The 20243-nt window shown below is 36.3% G+C and overlaps 2 protein-coding genes across 6 annotated transcripts; both read left to right on the top strand.

Annotated features, from left to right (window-relative positions):
* Positions 1-3606: 3606 nt before the first annotated feature.
* Positions 3607-7416, top strand: LOC111455326. The gene is made up of 4 exons (XM_023096945.1): positions 3607-3859; positions 3950-4049; positions 5842-6246; positions 7128-7416. The coding sequence occupies exons 1-4, from the start codon at positions 3753-3755 to the stop codon at positions 7254-7256; spliced, it is 741 nt and encodes a 246-aa protein (XP_022952713.1). The 5' UTR covers positions 3607-3752; the 3' UTR covers positions 7257-7416.
* A 1110-nt stretch (positions 7417-8526) lies between these two features.
* LOC111455306 lies at positions 8527-19182 on the top strand. 5 transcript variants are annotated; one of them, XR_002712565.1, is made up of 18 exons: positions 8527-9045; positions 9239-9774; positions 10222-11559; positions 11839-12366; positions 12490-12561; positions 12729-12809; positions 12915-12949; positions 13062-13149; positions 13223-13360; positions 13974-14165; positions 14260-14339; positions 14449-14521; positions 14605-14706; positions 15034-15139; positions 15933-16020; positions 16199-16777; positions 17367-17427; positions 18934-19182. XR_002712565.1 is itself a non-coding variant. In XM_023096916.1 (17 exons), the coding sequence occupies exons 1-17, from the start codon at positions 8688-8690 to the stop codon at positions 16380-16382; spliced, it is 3939 nt and encodes a 1312-aa protein (XP_022952684.1). In that variant the 5' UTR covers positions 8527-8687; the 3' UTR covers positions 16383-16977. The 5 variants fall into 5 exon arrangements, 2 of the variants coding, with proteins under 2 accessions (XP_022952684.1, XP_022952683.1); XR_002712566.1 differs by lacking the exon at positions 17367-17427; XR_002712567.1 differs by lacking the exons at positions 17367-17427; positions 18934-19182 and having other exon boundaries at positions 16199-16468; positions 16553-16977.
* Positions 19183-20243: the final 1061 nt, after the last annotated feature.

The raw sequence follows: 20243 nt of genomic DNA, 5'->3' as shown, positions 1-20243 counted from the left end.
AACGATTTTTATTAATTTTTATGAAGAGATTTTATTAATATATATAAATTTTTAAATTTTTTAATTAATTATTCCATTATACATTATCCACTCCATTTTATATATTTGTGGCATATGAATATAATATAAGATATTAATTAATATATTGAATTAAATGACAATAATATAATTATTTTTTTAATTTTATTCGAAATTATCAGTTAAATTATTAATTAAAAAAAATGAGTGCATAAATAGAGTTTTTTTTGTCCTATAATGATTTTTCCGTGACATTATTAAAAGTTGACTAAATAAATATGACTTTTGGGCTATACTCTATTTAAAATTAAAAATAAATTAATTAAAAAAAGAAAAATATCTCTCCTTTTTAAATTTTACAAAATCGTCCTTTGAATTTCTTAATTTTTATTAGTTCGACTCATTATTTGACGTGGGTTATTTTAAAAGATGCGATTTAGGTTCGTTTTAGATTACGATATTTGGTTTATGTCGGTGTAGTATTTGAATTTTTTTTTATTATTATTTTTTTTTTTACGGTTAATACGTTTTATCAAGCATATTTAAGCTCTTTCTATTCAACGAAACTTTTCCGATCTTCTATATTCTCTCTCTCTCTTTTCCTTTGGTATTAAATCTTAAAATCGATTTAGGGTTTGGAAGACCCTAAAACCCTAAAATCGATTTAGGGTTCGAGGGATCATAAAACCGATTTAGGGTTCGAGAGATCCTAAAATCGATTTAGGGTTCATGATCGATCGACATCTATATTTAAATCAATATCAATAGCGGATTGAATTATAAGAAATTAAAAAAAAAAAAAAAAGTCTTTTTCGAAAGAGAATGGAGGTTTTTAAATAACAAGTGGGGAAGAAGATGACAACCACTCACCCAACCCAACCTATCGCATGTACTTTGGATATCGGGATCTATTCCAAAAAAAATTTCTTACTTTTCCATTTGAAAAATAATTTCGTATGCACGTAAATTGGCTCGTACCCTTAAAAGATCGAGTCCAAGAGGATATTATGAAAAAAAGATCGGTGAGATCCCACGTCAGTTAGAGAGAGGAATGAAACATTTCTTAAGGATGTGAAAATCTCTCCTAGTAAACACGTTTTAAAACCGTGAGGCTGCGGTGTATGTAATGAGCTAAAGCGGATAATATCTGCTAGCGGTGGGTTTGGACGGTGACAAATAGTATCAGAGCTAGACATGGGTCGGTGTGCCAGTGGGGACACTATGATCCTATATCAGTTGGAGAGGGAAACGAAGCATTCCTTATAAGGATGTGGAAACCTCTCTCTAGTAAACGCGTTTTAAAACAGCGAGACAAACGACAATACGTAGTGGGCCAAAGTGGACAATATCTGACATGAAATGACTTAATGGGTCATGCCCAATACAATAAGCATGTCATACCAAATCAGTTAGATTCCACGAACCCAAATTTCACGGACTTTAAAACGTTTTTACTTGTCTAGTCATTTCTACCATGTGGCTGATCATTAATTCCAATTTGTAATTCATTTAACCGACTACCAAATCATGACATGACACCTCGATATTACAACCCGAACATTCTAAACGAGCTTGGTATGTAGTGTGGGGGCACTAAGGAAAAGATCAAAAGATGGAATATGGTTGATAATAATGTGTTGGATATATAGGGTGTGGTCCAAAAAGTGGTGCCACACTAGTTGACTATGGGGGCGAGTGAGTATGTATAGCCCAAGCCAAGGCATATGGCTTCCCTCAACCACAACCCTCTCTATCCCATCATCTCACCCTCTTTTTTTTGCCATTTTTATCTCTCTTTATGTCTCGATCAAACTTGTTCTAACTTTTAACTCGAACCATCGTTTTGTGACTCAAATTCTCGAGTCGACTTTAAAAGTATGCAGTGTGTTATTTTAAAGCTAAAAGTCAAAAAAGTTAGGTCAGTGCGATTTGAAGTCTTTCTGTTGTGTGTCTATAGACCATTGTTGTAATAGTCCAAGCTCACTATTGGTAAATATTGTCCTTTTCGGGTTTTCACTACTGGGCTTCCTCTCAAAGCTTTAAAACGTGTGTGTTAGAAAGAGGTTTCCACACCTTTATAAGAATGTTTCATTCCCCTCTCCAATCGATGTGAGATCTCACGATCTACCTCCGGAGCCCAACGTCCTCGTTGGCACTCCTTCCCCTTCTCCAATTGATATGGGATTTCATAGTTGTGTCGTGACATGTCACACATTACATATATATATATATATTTTGTAAGATATTGTCTTTAAAAGTTTTAGTGTAGTATTTATGGTCTGAAAATGTCATTCCTCGCGTTAACGTGTAAAGCATGTATGATCGATCAACTGGACAAACAAGTAGAGTTGACCTAATTTGGTGGATTAGGGTGGGGCTCGAGGCCCTTGGCAAAGCCCTGTTTCACCCATGTTTCTTGACTCGACATGGAGTTAACCAAAATCCATTATGATCTGTGACCTTCCGCAATACTCTTTGTCACAGCCATGTGTTGGAAATGCATATATTATCAACTTTTTACGGTACATTAGGTTTTTTTTAAAATATAAATTTTATATTTTTTGTGCAAAAGTTATTGAATTTACTAAAAAAAAAAAATATATCTCACACGTGCAAAGTGTTAGTAATGGTGGTCCTTAGGCATTGTAATACGAAGTTGATAAGCGCATTATTCAAAATGTTTTTATCTTATATTTAGAAATTTTATTAAAGCTATGGAATCTTTTTTCATATAGTAGAGACAAAAATGTGTATAAAAAAAAAAGAAAAAAAAAGACTATATTATCCTTTTTGTACCTTATATTATATATGGAACAAGCATAAAATATCATATAATTTTTAAAAATTATATTGATTTTTATTTTGTCGGATCAACTCGATCAATTTGAAAATAGGCTTTACAATCTAACTTACTCTTCATTTTTAAAATGAAGATTGTCCTAACTGTAACAGTCCAAGCCCACCGCTAGCGGACATTGTCCGATTTGACCTGTTATGTATCGCTGTCAGTCTCACGGTTTTAAAATGTGTCTATTAGGGGGAGGTTTCCACACCCTTATTAGGAATACTTCATTCCCTTCTCCAACCGATGTGGGATCTCACAGTCTACCTTCTTTGGGAGCCCAGGATCCCCGCTCGCATACTATCCCGTGTCTGGCTCTGATACCATTTGTAACAGCCTAAGCCCACCACCAGCAGATATTATCATTTTTTGGATTTTCCTTATAGACTTCCCTTGAGGAGGTTTTAAGATGCATCTACTATGGAGAGGGTCTAGCCTTACTCTGACCAGTGCTTCGCACTGTTTGGTGACTAACTATGATACCATTTGTAACAGCCCAATCTCACCGCTGCTAGATATTATCTGTTTTGATTCGTTACGTATCGTCGTCAGCCTCACAATTTTAAATTTTTCACACCCTTATAAGGGATATTTCGTTTTATTCTCCAACTGACGTGGGATCTCACACTTACAGACCTTATTGTTATAAATAGTGTATCCTCATAATCGCTCTTATTCAAATGTTGTATTGGCTCATGTGTCCCTACTTGATCCAAATGTTTAAGGATGTACAACGACGACGTTTCGATGATCTTCGTTGTGAAAGAAGCGCAGTGAATGAAAGCAGAGAACGAGAAGCTCGAAAAGCCGATAGAGCATCGGAAGGTATTGTACATTCGATCTTGCCCGCCGGCGATTCACCATCTCAGAGTTGGAGCTCAGAGATAAGAGAATGAAATTAGCTCCGAAAGTAATATTTCTCGTCAGAGATTCTGAGGGTTTCTCCTCAGCCATTGTCGGAGCTCTTCGCCCTAATCCGCCTTTCACGGTTACAACGCTGTTAGCTCAACTCCCCCTCGTTTTATTTTCCTCCATTGAATTCAAGTAACTTTCCGACTAACCGATCAAATTTTGTTTGATTTGATACAGTGATGAAGACTTTGAGTTCTCCCTGGAGGAGTATGCAATCAAAGACCACAAGGCCTCCGGGAGCGTCGTTCACTATCTCGACGATAAGGGAATTTATCAGGTACTTATTTAGGTTTCCAATGATGTTAGTAGTTGTTGAAAAATGGTTGAAGTTTTATGGAGAATGTCAGCGTTAAGCAAATAATGAACAAATTATCCAACTTCAAATTTCTTAATAGATAATTTCAGCTGGTTTATCTATGGAGTTTACACTTGTGTATTATGGAGTGATTGCTTAATGAGAACTGAAAGAAGGATTGATAAAAAGTATTAGGATTTTATTGTTTTTGGCGAATCTTTAGTATTCTCTTATTTATTAGTTGTGTCCACTATCTAGGCAGAATACCATCCCCATTCTTACTAAGAAACTTAAAGAAACGAAGGGGACTAAACAGGAACAAGAGGGATCCACCGAAGAAGATACTTCTCCTTCCCTTTTTTCGGAAGAAAAGGAGGATCCGGACAAAATCGATGAAACGGAAGAGATCCGAGTGAATGGAAAGGTATGAGATCCCACATCGGTTGGGGAGGATCACGTAGCATTCTTTATAAGGGTGTGGAAACCTCTCCCTAGCAGACGCGTTTTAAAAACTTTGAGGGGAAGCCTCAAAGGGAAAGCCAAAAGAGAACAATATCTGCTAGTGGTGGGCTTGAACCGTTATAAAGTACTAATTTTCATATGAGAGCTTAGCCATGGAAGCATGTGTACTGGTGATGTGCTCCAAAGGAATGCCCCTTGGCTTGTCTCTTCGCCAAATTGGTGTGTGCCGTGTCAGAGGGATGCAGAGACCTTGCTGCATCTGATATCTCCTGCCCATCTGTAAATTCGTTTTGGAAGATTATCATAATGGCCTTCAATTGGGAGATAAGATCACTTTGCTAGAGGCGGTTTTTATTGGCCACCCTTTTATTAAAGAGAAGGAAGTCATTTGGATAAATTTCACGAGAGCCTTTCTTTGGTCAGTTTAGTTGGAAAGAAATCAGCGCAATTTTCAAGGACAAAGCCACTGATTTTGATAGTTTTGAACATATGACCTATATTGCTCTCTAGTTGTAAATTCTCCCAAGAAATCAATGCATTTTCAAGGAAAAAGCTATTGTTTTGATAGTTTTTATGAGCATATGACCTATATTGCTCTCTCTTAGTGTGAATTCTCCCCTTTCTTTCGTAACTTTAGTCCCACTTCTCTAATTGTCCTATGGATTTTGTTTTGGCACATTTGATGCATTCTTTTGTAAAGAAAAAGTTTACATTAAACGCTAAGTTAGGTCTCTCTTAAGGGGGTAGAAGAATTTCTTTCTTTTATTACCATTTGGAATGTGGTATGGTAAAGCTGATGAGTTGTGAGGAGGTTGGTTTATGTGAGATCCCATATCGGTTGGAGAGGGGAACGAAACATTCCTTTTAAGGGTGTGAAAATATCTCCCCAGCAGACACGTTTTAAAACCTTGAGAGGAAGTCCAGAAGGTAAAGTCTAAAGAGGACAATATCTGCTAGCGGTGGGCTTGAGCTTTTACAGTTTAGGTATTAATCAATTGATTCTTGGTCGGAAATTGAACAGAACAGTACCGTACCATTCAGTTTTGCAACTTAGGATTATCGTTAGATATGTGTCAAAAATGTGTGAAATGGTATCGGGTTTTTAACGCTATTTTTTATGTACTTTTATCTTGAGCATATATCTACCAAGTTGCAGAAGACTTCGTATCAAAGATTTTCCATGAATCAGATTTGATCTGGTCTCAAAGTTTGTAAGTATAGAATGTGATCTTCTGGAACAACATTTTACTTGCTTCTGTCGACTGATCTGAGTTCATGCACGTCCCATATTGTTTTTTGCTTAAATTTTCAGGTTTCAGTATTAATCTTACAAAGCTACGAACCTCCAGTCTTGGCATGTGCTGTAGATGTAGTTCTTTCACACATAGCAGGACAACGTTCACCCTCTTCTTTAAAATCAAAACCCACTCTTGTAGTCCCATCTGTTATTACATCCTCGAAGCTCAAGTGGGAGAGCAAAACTAACACTAAAAGTGATCGGACCGTTCTTCTGTACGGTACCGAGGTAGGTCCAGAAACAGATATTTCTCGAACGATGGGTGCCAAAGTCCAGAAACTGCCATCGACTTCACAGATCTATTGCGAACAACTGGCCTGTTTATTTCACTTGATTCGCATCTTGAACATTCCTGCTTTTTTTGTTGTTGGACAAACAGGTCGCAGTCTTTCCAATCAAGCTGCAGGAGAAGAGATTCAGGTACTTATCCCATCGCTAGTAGTTTGTTACACATAGTTAGCCATGATATTATCCAAATTCTGAGCATGAATATAGTTTCTATTCAAATCCCTTTAAATTTCCATAATTAGTACTTCCTCCTCGTCAGTTGGGGGAGGAGAACGAAACATTCTTTATAAGGGTGTGGAAACATCTCCCTAACAAACACATTTTAAAAACCTTGAGCGGAACCCCGAAAGGGAAAGCCTAAAGAGGACAATATCTACTAGTAGTGAGCTTGACTGTTACAAATGGTGTCAGAGTCAGACACTAGGCGATATACTAGCGAGGAGGCTGAGCCCCGAAGGGGGGATGGACACGAGGCGGTGTGCCAGCAAGGACGCTGGGCCTCGAAGGGAGTGGATTGTGAGACCCCACATCGGTTGGAGAAGAGAACGAAACATTCTTTATAAGGGTGTGGGGAAACCTCTTCTTAGCAGACACATTTTAAAAACCTTGAGAGGAACCCTGGAAGGGAAAGCCGAAAGAGGACAATATCTGCTAGTGGTGGGCTTGGGCGGTTACAAATGGTATCAAAGCCAAACACTGGATGATATGCTAGCGAGGAGGCTGAGCCTCGAAAGGGGGATGGACACGAGGCGGTGTGCCAACAAGGACGCTGGGCCTCGAAGGGGGGTGGATTGTGAGATCCCTCATCGGTTGGGAAGAGAACAAAACATTCTTTATAAGGGTGTGAAAACCTTTCCCCAGCAAACGCGTTTTAAAAATCTTAAGGGGAAACTCAAAAGAAAAAGTCCAAAGAGGACAAAATCTGTTAGCGGTGGGTGGGGCGGGGTTGGATTGTTGGTTGAGTTGTTTGTATAGTTGTTTTTTTACAAATTGTTCGTGGGTTTGTTGTCCAGATTGTGAGTGAAATGGGTGAGCTGTTAGCAAACTCCTTGTCCCTCGGCTTTTCAAGAGAAGGAATTGTTTGGAATCCAAAAGAGAAATCAAAAGATGTGAAGGAGCCATGGCATGCATTATATGGGTGATGGTCTGCTGTATTGCTAGCATTGGAAACCTCAGTTGGTTCATGTGGTATACAGTGATTAAATGTTTAAATCTAGTTAAGAATCTTGATTATGAATTTCTTCTTGTTCTTTAATTTACTTTGAAAAATATTTTAATACGTTATTACTCCTTTCCGTTCTTTTATTTATTTATTTATATAGGTGATTGCAATAGGGTTAATTATAAGGTTACAAACTTCAAATCATTATATATATATATATATATATATTACAAGAAATGTTCAAAATAAGGCTAAATAAATAATAATAATAAAAAAAAAACTTTGCTCTAAATTTAAAAAATATATTTGTCTATTAAAATGTTAAGCAAAATTAGGATTTGAAATGGTGGAACAATTATTTAAAAGGTAAAAATTAAGTATAAATTTATTAGAATGTTACTACTCTTACTCTCGTTGGGATATATCTCATTCCTTCTCCTTTTCTCGCTACATATATGGGATATTACTCCCGTTGGGATATATCTGACTCCTTCCTTTGTTCCCGCTACGTATATGGCATATTTTAAGAAGTGAACGTCTCTCTTGGGCCTGGGAAAGATTAAGAAGTGAACTTCTCTCGTGAGCCTGGGAAAGAATAGGAAAGATGATTTTTGGGTCCGGGAAAGAAAAGGAAAGAGGCCCGGGAAAGATTAAGAAGTAAACTTCTCTCTTGGGCTGGGAAAGAACAGGAAAGATGATTTTTGGGTCCGGGAAAGAATAGGAAAGATGATTTTTGGGCCCGGAAAAGAATAGGAAAGCTGATTTCACTATATTTTTTATCAGGGTCCAATATTTTTGTAGTGGGACGATAGCTATGAAAAGACAGATTGCTCATCTTATCTCGGGAGAAATATGGGGGGCTAATTCAAACCCTCCAGTAAAATAAGAACAGCGCCACATTCAAACGGTTTTCCTAATTTCTATATAAAATTCTTATAAATTTCTATGTTAATTTTGAATTTTTTGGTAAAATAGGAAAGTTAATGCTATAATTTTAAGAAAATAGGGGTATTTTGAAAACATTGGGCAAAATTCAAGCATAATTTTGTTATATATATATATATATATATAAAAGAAAATCAAAGCAGGTTATATACATAAATTATAATTTAATAGAATGATTTTCAAACTTTAAAACAAAAAATAACTTATTTATAAGTTTTTATATAAAAATAAATAAATAAATAAACAATCCTCAGTTGAACTATTTGCATTTGAACATTTTGAAATATATATTCATTTTCCCGCACAAAAATGTCACTCCCTTACTTTCTTCCATCTTCTTCTTCTCTCTTCTCCGCCGGTCCAATTCCGATCAAAACTCCGTTCACTCTCTGAATCTCATGAACTCTCACTGCTAAACTCCGAAACCTCCCCAACCCATTGTTCTCTGTAATTTCATCTACCTCCAATGGCTTCCAAGGACCCTGAGGAGGCCGCCAACACGGCCACTGAGGAAGGAAGTTTGGCCTTCAAGAAGAAGCGGGCCCGACGCGTGAGCTTTGCCGACGTCGAGATCACTTCGGTGCATATCTTTAAGCGTGACGAGGACTACGAGACGCCTCTTGAGCCCCAAGCCACTCCCGAGGCTGCTCCTCCGGACAACGAGGTCCTAGGGTTCTTCAGGAACTTGGTTGATAGCGATGATTCTCTTGAATCTTCGCCTAATTTGGATGATGATGTTCTTGGGCAGAGGAAATCGTTTCTGAGACCACTTGGATCGCCGTCGCCGGGGAGTATTTCTGCCGGCTCTGCAACTTCCAATGATGGCATGTTTCTCTGTTTCTTTCTCTCTTCGTTTTTTCTAGCAATTGTTTTTTGTTGGGTTTTACGATTTGAGAGTTTTCGATGAATGTGGTTTTGAAGATATCATTTCTACCACAGTAGATTGCTTTTTCGAAGTAACAATTTATGAACAAGTCAGGACTTCTTTGTAACAAGTTATCCACTTCACTATTGCAGAAGACAATTTTTTTGGACCTGTAGCAGCGAATTTCATTAGACCCAGGCGGTTGTCTGATTCTGCTGCCTCCGATGATAATCATGACGTTACAATGGATTCAACAGCATTTTCAATGCATTTTCGTAGCCTTGCTGAATCAGACTCGGGGAGGGAGCTCAAAACTCCTACGGCTATTCGGTCTGCATTTGGAGAGAGAACACCGACCCGGAACACCATGCCTACTAACTCCGACAGTTTTATGACACTAACGATGGCTGACAAGCTGATTTTGCCATCTTCGCAATCTGGTGATTTGGTAAGAAGTGAAGATTCTAATGCAATGAGCATCGTGGGAGAGAACTCTAATAAATACGATTATGGGAGATTATCTCCCTCTTTCGATGCACTTTTGACTGAAGGAAGCAGGGAACTCTATACTGTTTCGGTGGATGAAAAATTGTCCAAACAGATTGAGACTCGTGAAGTTGATCAGATTGGACAACGCAAATATGATATGGAAATTTGTGAGAGAACCGAAATGGAAGCTGTTAGTAAGGTACTTTATTTTTCTTTGATGTTTGTTGCTTAGCAGGCTTACCTTACTATTATCTAAGGATTGGTATCACAATTTAAACTTTATCTTTTTGCTTAGCAATTGAGGTTGAATATGTTATTCTGTCAGTTGTTACAGCTTAGAGACTGCTCTTATACGGTTGGCACAATACTCACAACTACCTCTTGTGTCGCATTATGTCGGTGATGCGATTTTATGCATCCATCACACGACTCACATTGTAATTGATAATTTTCCTTGTGTTTTGTGTTAGGAATAACGACTCTCCACAATGGTATGATATTGTCCACTTTGAGCATAAGCTCTCGTGGCTTTGCTTTGGGCTTCCCCAAAAGGCCTCGTACCAACGGAGATGTATTCCTTACTTCTAAACCCATGATCATTCCCTAGATAGTATGGTTGAAGATATTTGTTGTTTTGTTTTCACAGGGAATCAACCAATATGCCAAACAGGGAGTTGAGGAAAGTATACTCAACAATGTCACACCCCATGAAGTTTTTCAATCCAATGGTTTGTTACAAAGAAAATTGTCAGATGGGTGGGCTAAGGAAGATTTTCTGATTGATAAGAGGCCTGAGACACCAAGAAGTGTTGACTATAAGCTGAAAAATATATCTCCGCAAAAAAGATCATTTTCTGCTGAACAGAAAACATCTTTGGCTACTTCTAATTCACCTTCATTTTCTGCTCTTGTGACTCCTAACTCGAAGCTGTCAAATTATAGATTGAGTACAGGAAGCATGAAGTTTGGTATGGGTCTGTCGTCCAAGCAGAGAAGTATTCCTAAGTTCAGCCTTCCTGAACCTTCTCCATGTGTTTCGAGTATTAAGGAAGAAATTGGCAGATTAAAATCCAGACTATCAAGTTATTCTTCTATGGTTAACTTGAGTGGTCAACCTGAACGTTGCAAGGATCTTGAAAGCAAATACATAGACATTCCTGCTGTGCGTTTAGAAGAACAACTTTCTAGATTGAATGGAAACAACGGTGAATTTGAAAGTTCATTTAGCACTAGTGGCAGTGTAGTCAAACCTTCAAAAGACTTCCCTAGGCTGAGCCAAAGTGAAGAACCGAAAGGTTTCACTGATGCTGGAGAAACACCAGGCTATATGGCTATGGCAAACTTTTCCAATATGCAACCTAGTGAACCGGCTATAGAATTAAAGTCACCCGCTCAAGCTACCTGGACTGAGAAAAAAGATCTTATGCAACATATTTTGATTTCTGAAGATCATTTGTCGAGGTCATCTACTAGTATCAAAATTGATGACGTGACGGACATTGGACCCGATGACAGAGAACAAAATGACTCAACTAGTATACATGATACACTTGTTTCATCTCCTTTGCGAAGTCCAGATGTAAGGTTATTAGGAAACATTGAATGTCCGTCTGGTAGCTTTGGTGAACTGAAGCAGTGTGACCTACAGGTCAAGCATGTTAGTGCTTGTTTGACGCAAGGTCAAGCTGCAGCTGCAGATACAAGCAATACCAGTCCTTTGACTAAGATTGCTGACAATTCAAGTTCATTGCAATCCAAAAGTGGAGCTGTGTCAGCTTCACCGTTCCTGAAAGGTCAATCTTGGGTAGATGGGGATGATAATGGAGTTAACCTTTCAAATTTGCAGAATAATTTTGTAACATCTAAGAATTTGCAACTGTCTTCAAGAGATGGGAACATCCTGAATTCTCGGTTGGAAAGTCCTGCCAAGAGCTCCTCACCGCAGTTTCAAAAGCCTTGGACAAGTGAACGATCCATTATGCAGGTTATATTCTCTTTCCTTTTCCTTATTAATAATTTAAACAAGAAATTAATTATGTAAACAATGACTGTTCTGGCCTCAAGTTGAGAAAAACTCCCATTTGAAAGTTATCTTATCTGCTGTCAACTTTCTACTGAAATTTAATGCTCACAGAAATCTTTCTTAATCAATTTTTAGTAGATGCAAATAATTTATTGCCTTTAATTATACTATTGGTTGTTCTCTCAATGTTTTGAGTGTTTATATTGAGTTTGCTCGATTTTTTTTTTTTTTTAATCTTAGAGTCCCATCAATGGAATGGCAAACTACAGTCCCAGAAGGATAATTTCAACCCAAACATCATCTGGGAAGAAAGAGCCCAAGGTTTCCATCTCTTGTATGTCGACTCCGAGTCCTTTCAAGAATGAACGAACTCAGAGTTCTGCAAGGGAAAAGCCATTTCAAAGTCCCTTCAGGAATGACCCTTTTAATGAAACAAAAGACGATGGGACCTTCATGAGGAAAGTTAGGGCTTCTCCAACATCCAGTTTGAGTGGACATATTAATCATGATAATTATCAAGCAAGCCACATATTGGTGAGTTCTTCAAGGAAGACCAATCACCGCCTTTCAGGGAGCAAGAGAAGAAACATTGATTTGATAACTCTTGACGGGGATCAGGGTGACAATGACGTAATAGTAAGGACTCAGCGAAGCCTAAAACTTAATCATAGTGGAAGTTGTAATGTGGGCTCTCCGTTAGAAGAGTCCAACCAAATAAGCAATGGAAGCAAGAGGACTGAGGGCAATACACTTATGCATTGGACAGATGTAAGTTGATCGTCTTTTTGGTTGATCAGATTACTTGTCCGCTAGCCATATCTGATGACAGGATTCGTAGAGATTTCTTGTGTTGATTTCATGAATTGTTTACCGTGCATTATCATGTTGCAGATGGCAATAAAGTTTTTAGCAGAGACAAATGATTTGCTACCCCCATCGATCAACAAGTTGAACGCAAAAGCAGTATATTTCCCCTAGTTTCTTCCCTTTCTCTTTTTTGTTTTTTTCTCTCTCTTCATTTACTTGTGAAATTATATAAAATAATGTTGTGATCTTCATTACCCTAACTGATCCTGCTTTTTTTTTCTTCTTCTTTTTTTTTTTTTTTGTCCATCTTCTTTTGTATGTAGATTGAGAGGCTTGAAGATACTTTGGTTCACCTTTTGAAGGTTAAAGAATATGAACTGCTGTGTTCTGAAATCCAATCTCAGGTTTCGAATATTGAACTGAGCTGATATTTTGATATGGTATTATATCATATCAACTGTCCTAGAGGAAGTTTTGGCATATTAACATTGGTCTTGTTTTATATGTAGAAAGTCATTGGGAATCTTGGAGCAATACGTAAAAGGTGATTTGGAAGTTCATCTGCCTATATAAACCAGTTTTTATGTGAATTCCTCATACTCATAAGAATTTGACAGATAACTGTTTTCAACACTCATGAATTGATGCTATCACAGAGTAGTGGAAGCCAGATCGTTGGTGTATAAAGTAGCATATCAGAAGGCAAAGCTTCAGTTGGTTTGTATAAAGCGTGATGGATATCAGGTACCTTATTTTCTGGTGATTTTAGTTTTTGGATTATGAATAACTTTTAACCTCCTTGTACACTTCCATGCAGAATAGAGCACAGTCATTGAACTCTCATTTTGAGGATTTTCAAATGTTGAAGTTGAACTATGACCGCCTCAGGAAATGTGGTTCAAAGGACAGTCAAGTTGACGATGGAAATAGTCTTTCATGCCCAATTGATTCTGAGGTCAGGCATGAGGCTTTTGAATCATAATTCCTTTCATATGGTTGGAGATTCTATTAATCGAATCAATGCGATAGGAGTTTCAAGGTCTCACCATTAGACAGATGTCTTGGATTTGTTTTATGTTGTGTATATACTAGACCTGTAGCCTTGGTATTCTATCTCTAGTCTTCACCCTTAGGTTCATGTGCAATAATAACAATATGGTTCACACACTTAACTCTGAACTACTGCTTGAGTGTAAGGTGTGTATGTGAATTTTTCTAAGATGCTGGTCGAATATCTCTGTTCACAATATTGCAATATTTCAATCAAGAGCATTTGAATAATTTGACTATTGAATGAAAAATGGTCAATCATCCTGCTTACTTTTCTGCAAAATATGGGAGCATAATGTTGACATTTTATACTAGAGCTGTAAATTGGTTTTTCAATGTTCAGGAATTCTCTCTATGCATTTTAGTAGATCACTGAAAGAAAGATCAATTATGTTCTAAATGATCGTTACTAGATATTTATATGTTTTTGTTTGAACACATTTATGTATATCTGTTCAAAAGATTTGTATGGCGAATTATTTCTTGGTGAATGATACAACTAAACTTGTTTGGTGCAGGCGTCCTGTGATAGAGCCAGCATGATAAAGCACGAAATTGAATCTTTAGATGGGAAGATAAAGGGATTAAGCCAATATTTTTCAACATATTGTGACTTGAAAGGAGTAACTAGTTCAACTGACATCCTTGGATTAGTTATTGATCATCTAAGGAAGAGAAAGCTCTGCAGGTCTATTTATCAGGGTTTGCAGGTTTGTACATTCACTAATATTCTTTTTGACCTAATAACATAATTTCTTGAATGTTTTTGATATAGCTTGTTAAACATTATCTATACTTTTTCAGATGTGGAAGGTAGATGATTTTGAGAAAAAGAATGATCATTACACCATACTTCTCAACTACCTTAGTTATGCCTACCAAAGGTTGGGATTATTTCTATTTTTTCTGTTTATTTATATTTCGTTTATTAGCATTGATGATGAATAATATCAGTTAAACTCTGTTTTTGTTCACTGGGATTCTAACTTATAGGATTACAATTAAAGCCAATCCACTCCCGGGTGTAACCATCTTAAATACATTGAATGATACTCATATTGAGAAGGTACAAGATGAAACCTTTTATTTTCTCTACAGCCTTTTACTTATTCCCTTCAATTCTGTTAATACTTTATTTTTCTCTTCCAGAACTTTCCAGAAATGAATGCTTGCTGTGCATTTGCTTTTGTGATAAACGTTGAGAAGACACGGAAGTATAATGCCTCCTGGCATTTGCCCAAAGAAACTCAAGTGAGTTAATTCAACCTGCTTGGCTAGTCTATCTCTTCATGATTCACTCCAACCTTTTTCGCTTTCATTTCTCTTGTGTATCCTTGGTCACTGTTTCTATTTCAAGTATTTTCTGGTCCTATCAGTTTCACTAAAATAGCGCATCTTCTTTCAATTTGAAAACAAAGGTGAATGTACCTTCGGTAGTGTTTATCCGGATTACATATATGCTAGATTCTTTACTTCGTTAACACCTTAACGGTTTAGATTGCAACTCCATATTCATTAATGTTGATGCACTATGCTGATTCCTTCAATATTTTAATTCTCTCTCTATTTACTATACAGATGATGAGTTCTTTTCTACACAACCTGCTGGATGTGATTGCGGAAATGCAGATAGCCCAGATAGAGATTTCAAATCTCATCCTAATAAGATTTTACTCACCTTCAGGTCATGAATCTTTTTGTTACGATCATGCATGATGTTGGTTCTATTGAGAAAATGAAATCAATTGAGAAGAATACTTCGGAAGCAATAATCAAAATCTCAGTGTTTGTTAAACAAAGAGAAAAAAATGGAAAATGAGAAAGTAGAATCATATGGATAGATAAACTTCTAATTGAAGTAGAAAAAAATAGTGATACAAAATGTGTCAAAAATGTGATACTCAAAATGTGGTACAAAACTTGGTGATAAAAATGAATGGCACTAAGAGTGTGATACAAACTTTACGTGAAAGTTCACTCTTATATAGTTACAAAAATGAGCCTAATTACTATCACTATCTTACATTTTTAACATTAAAAAATAGAAATTCATGAAACATAAAAGAACAAACAACTGAAATGTTAGATACAACATCAACTTAAGACATTAATCTGAAAATTAAATCTAACAATAAAGTAAGAAACTTAAAAAAACACAAAACTGGAATTAATCTCAACAGGAGCATACATGATGACCCACATGCATGATTTTCCCTAATTAGTGTTTTTTCCAACGATGTTTCATTTTAAAACACTATTCCAGACAACCTTTCCAGAAATAGTTTGTGTGTATTTGAAACAGTTGCAGCTCCATGCTACATTTTTATGCATGCTATTGGTGTTTCCTACTTATTTTTGCTCCTCAAATTGATTTCGACTTCATGAATAAGCTATGGAGGTTTCATGACCAGAAATTGTTTTCCCTTATGAGAACTTGAAAATCTAATTTCGTTTTTGCTATACTAATAATTTTACAGACAAGAAGCTCGATTTGCAGCTTAGTTTCATCAACTTCCAAAGTGGCAGGAAGGTAAATCTTGTTCTGGACGTATCAGATTTGAGTCGGTAAGCTACAATTTTATCTTTCTATATTTTCTACCGTTGCTCGTCTGAATTGCTTAATTATTTGGCCTAATATTTTACCGGCAAATTCTATTACTTATTACTGATTCTCGATCATGAATTTGATATATGTAGGAATATTAAAATAATCGTATTGATTAATTACTTGGTCTCTTGGCAGAGGGATTTACCCTTCTGAAGTTCTTCCGCATAAGGTCGAATCTCCTGCTTCGAATAAATACACACTCTCAGAGTCAATGTTAAATGACATTAGAGCTGCAGTTGGGAATTTAGATTCTGGATATTCGAGGATTTTAAGAGTTTGTAGATGTGTTTCGGAAGTTGTACAAAGGTCATCAAGCTGATGCCGACAATAGCATTTTCTCTGTATTTCTGTATGTTGCTGGCAGTTCCAGCATGATTGTAAAATCTAGATTTATTCAGCTGTCAGGTATTTTCCCCTTGAAAATACACGGAGCAATGAGAATTTTAGCTAACCCCTTAGGATGAGTTACCTCGTGATTTATGTATGTAGTTGAAGCTTGCAATTTAACCAAATACATCTAAACTTTGAGCAAGATCAATGATGATAAAGGCTGAGATTAATCAATCTTGGTTTCATGACTTTGACGTTTCATCTAATAGTTGAAGTTCATCATGGATGATGGAAAAGTGACTTGTGAGGATCAAGTTGGAGCTACACCACGAGGTTAAAGCTATCAGTGCACAGGCTTCATCAAGCATCATCATTCAAAATTAGGTAATATCTCACGGGCTATTAAAATGTAATATAATGATAGAGTGGATTTTCCTGTTAGGTCATGGAGTTTAGCAACTGAGTCAAAATCCTAGGATCTTATTGCTTGATTTCTTTGTTGTTCTTTGGATTTTAGCATGACCCAAATGCTCCAAATGCTCCAATGCATTATTTATCTGATCATAATATAAAAAAACCCTCAAGTTGGATATGCCTTTGATTTTCTTGCCAAGCCACCCTACTTTGTATTACATGAGGTCCAAATTGGGCATTATTACATAAACATAAATTTGGTAAACAGGGTAGGATCTGCTTGGAACAGCATCTTTGTTTTAATATTATAGTGTTTCTCATGCCATTGATTTAAAGGAAGCCAGCAAGGCGTGGTCCAGTTTTTATTGTAGCTTCACGTGGCATTATGAGGGTGCAAGTGATAATTATTAGGATGGGAAATGGAGGAGAGGCAGGACTTGTGTGTTGGTGACCTCATGTGTTGGGATTGGATGTCATTTTTCAAATTTATTAGTTGGAATTTTAGAGAAAAATGAAATATGTTCTTCTATATTTCTATTTTACTTGTACAATATTGTAGGAAAGATGGGTTTGAAGAAAAAAAAGAGGTGAAATCACTTTGCTCGTATAGCATGTTCTAGGTAAGTCTACGAAGTCTTTCCTCTTTTATTTTTAATGATTTAGTCTCTGTTGTTTAAAAACGCATTAAGTTTTTTTTTTTTTTAAAGAAATCTTTTTTAAGTTCAAAATTGTTCTAATTGAGTCATACGAAGTATACTACCTTTAATTTTAGTTGTGGAGGTGTTTTGTTTATAGGTTGTTTTTAATTAAATTCGAAATCTTTATCATGGTCTTTACATTTCTTTTTACGAGGATTAAATGGTTAGAAATGAAAGTACAAGTACCAAAGCGTAGGGCTTAAGAGTATTTTAACTTTTTTTTAAGGGTAATGTACAATTCAAGCTTATCGATAGTAGATATTGTCATCTTTGGGATTTTTCTTATAGGCTTCCCCTCAAAGTTTTCTAACGTGTCTGCTAAGGAGAGGTTTTCACACCCTTATAAAGAATATTTCGTTTTTCTCCCCAACTAATGTGAGATCTCACAATCCACCCCCCTTTGGGGCCTTGCGTTCTTGCGGGCACTCGTTCCCTTCTCCAATCGATATGGGACCCAATCTACCTCCCTTCAGGACCCAACGACTTTCCTAGCACATTGCCTCGTGTCCACTCCTTTTTGGGGCTCAGCCTCCTTACTGGCACATCGCCTGGTGTCTAGCTCTAATACAATTTGTAACAGCTTAAATCTACCGCTAGCAAATATTGTCTTCTTTGGGCTTTGTCTTACGAGCTTCCTTTAAAACGCGTCTGCTAAGGGGAGGTTTACACACCCTTACAAAAAATGTTTTGTTCTCCTCCCAACGAATGTGTGATCTCACATCTAATCAATTTAATGTTTGTATCTTGGAGTTGGAGTTTATTACTCATACACTTTATCCAAAAAAAAAAAACAAAAAAAAACTATTTTTTGTGTAAAGGTACAGCAGTTCAGTGAGTTTAGGCTAAGATAGGGAAGAGGATTTCTTGTGATATTCAAATGCCCAAGCCAGTTTTTATGGCAAAGGGTATTATGTCATGGCCAACGTTTTCCTTGTGGACAACAAACTCCAGAATGCCTTAGCTCAGGACTAGCGAACTGACAAGGACCTAATATCTTGATGCAGATGTTCTCTTATGTCAAATTGTTTAGAGCCTCCAATAGTATTATAACAAAGACTAGTAGGATTTTGTCTGTTTAAAAGTTTCTTATGAACTTAAATGATTGAAAGACATGAATAGTGAAAATCTCATTCAATTTATATGTTGGAAATGAAAAACTTTCATGATCATAATAGCATAGAATCTCTATTGTATTATTATCACTAACATTCCATCACATCACTAAGCTTTGATGTTGATTGAAATACAGGCTGATTATGAAGTTTTATTATTAGTATTTATGATGTTCTTGTTGAAGTTTCTACTGTACCTTAACATTTTTACTGTTCATTGCCTGTTTTCTCATGTTATTGTTTAAATGTGGATGGATTGTTCACCTAATTCTTTGATTAATGGAAATGTTGATGAGGAGAGTATCGTTGGATGCAGGGATACAATAATGTTGAACAGAGAAAGGTGGGAGGAGGACAAAGCACTTTTGAACACTTTTTGGGTTGGTGGGGTTGAATGCTTCATTGTTGAATCTTTGCTGTCTTTTCTTCATTTGCCAAGTAGGTCTTCGATTCCCCTTAAATCTCTCTCTCTCTCTCTCTCTCTCTCTCTCTTTGAGCTTTGAAGATAGCATCTAAGAAACAGGGTTTTGAAGAAGATCTATTGCAATCGACAATTCGTCTCTCAGTTGTCCTTTTTTTTCTGTACAATTTGTTCTCTTCCTTCCAAACATGATCTGAGATGAGTAGCTTTTCAAGTGGGATTTACTGTTTGTTGTAAAGTTTGAATAATCTTTTCAAATCTGTGATGGATAGGCATAAAGATGTGACATCTTGTTTATCTTATTCATTGGAAGAGGTCTACTTCTGATCCTGAAGTGGTTAAAATCATTTTTGTTGGGTTCATATTCGTCCCGAGCATATCTTTAGTCCTTCAAAATCAATTTTGATGGTACAAAAATTGTGTTAGCTAATGTTAAAATGACTTTGAATGATTGAAGGTACGTTCGGGAGTTATTTTGAATACCTCAAAAGTGATTTTAACTATTTTAAAGCTAAATTCAAGAGAGTGTCTTTTTTTTCTTTTTATAATGTTGAACACTATTTAGGTTGGGTGCTTTTCACTTGGTTTTTTGTGGTTAGGTTGGAGAGTTTTCGTAGTTAAGAATTAGGACGTTGTGGTGATTCAACTGATTTCATTGAGCTTTTATCGATTAGTATTTATGGGTATTTTGGTAATTTAGTTTTGAGATATTATTACTTATTGCAATTGACGAGTATTTATAGCCTATCACAGAAAGGAGCAAGTATTTATAATGTAATAAAATACAAGGTTTCCCATACCTAACTAACTTACCTTTCATTCAATGGTTGATAATCTTACTAAGACGGGTTTTGAGAGATATTTCACATGTAATTACACGTACTTACGATAATAAAGATAAATAAATAGCTGGTTGTTAGAAGAGTACGTTCTCGAGTGATTAAACAAGTTTTAAGATTTGAATTAATTAATAGTTGAAAATTGAAAAATTGGGTGAGAATTTAAAAAATGCATTTTTATTTACCCAAAAAAGCACCCTTTATGATGCATAAATGATTAAGTGGGTGCCTAATTGCACCAAATGGGAAACCAAAAGCTTAGTTTACATTTAAATGTATTGGAAAAGCATACACACAAACCCTAGCGTCTACTATCAAACAATCTCTCATATTCCATTTTTTTCTATGCAAAATAATAATATTAAT

The sequence above is a fragment of the Cucurbita moschata genome, unplaced genomic scaffold (assembly GCF_002738365.1).
Source record: "Cucurbita moschata cultivar Rifu unplaced genomic scaffold, Cmos_1.0 Cmo_Scf00017, whole genome shotgun sequence".
In the NCBI taxonomy this organism is placed as follows: Eukaryota; Viridiplantae; Streptophyta; class Magnoliopsida; order Cucurbitales; family Cucurbitaceae; genus Cucurbita; species Cucurbita moschata.
Note: the sequence above shows the minus strand (reverse complement) of the source record. Positions and strands in the feature narration are given on the sequence as shown.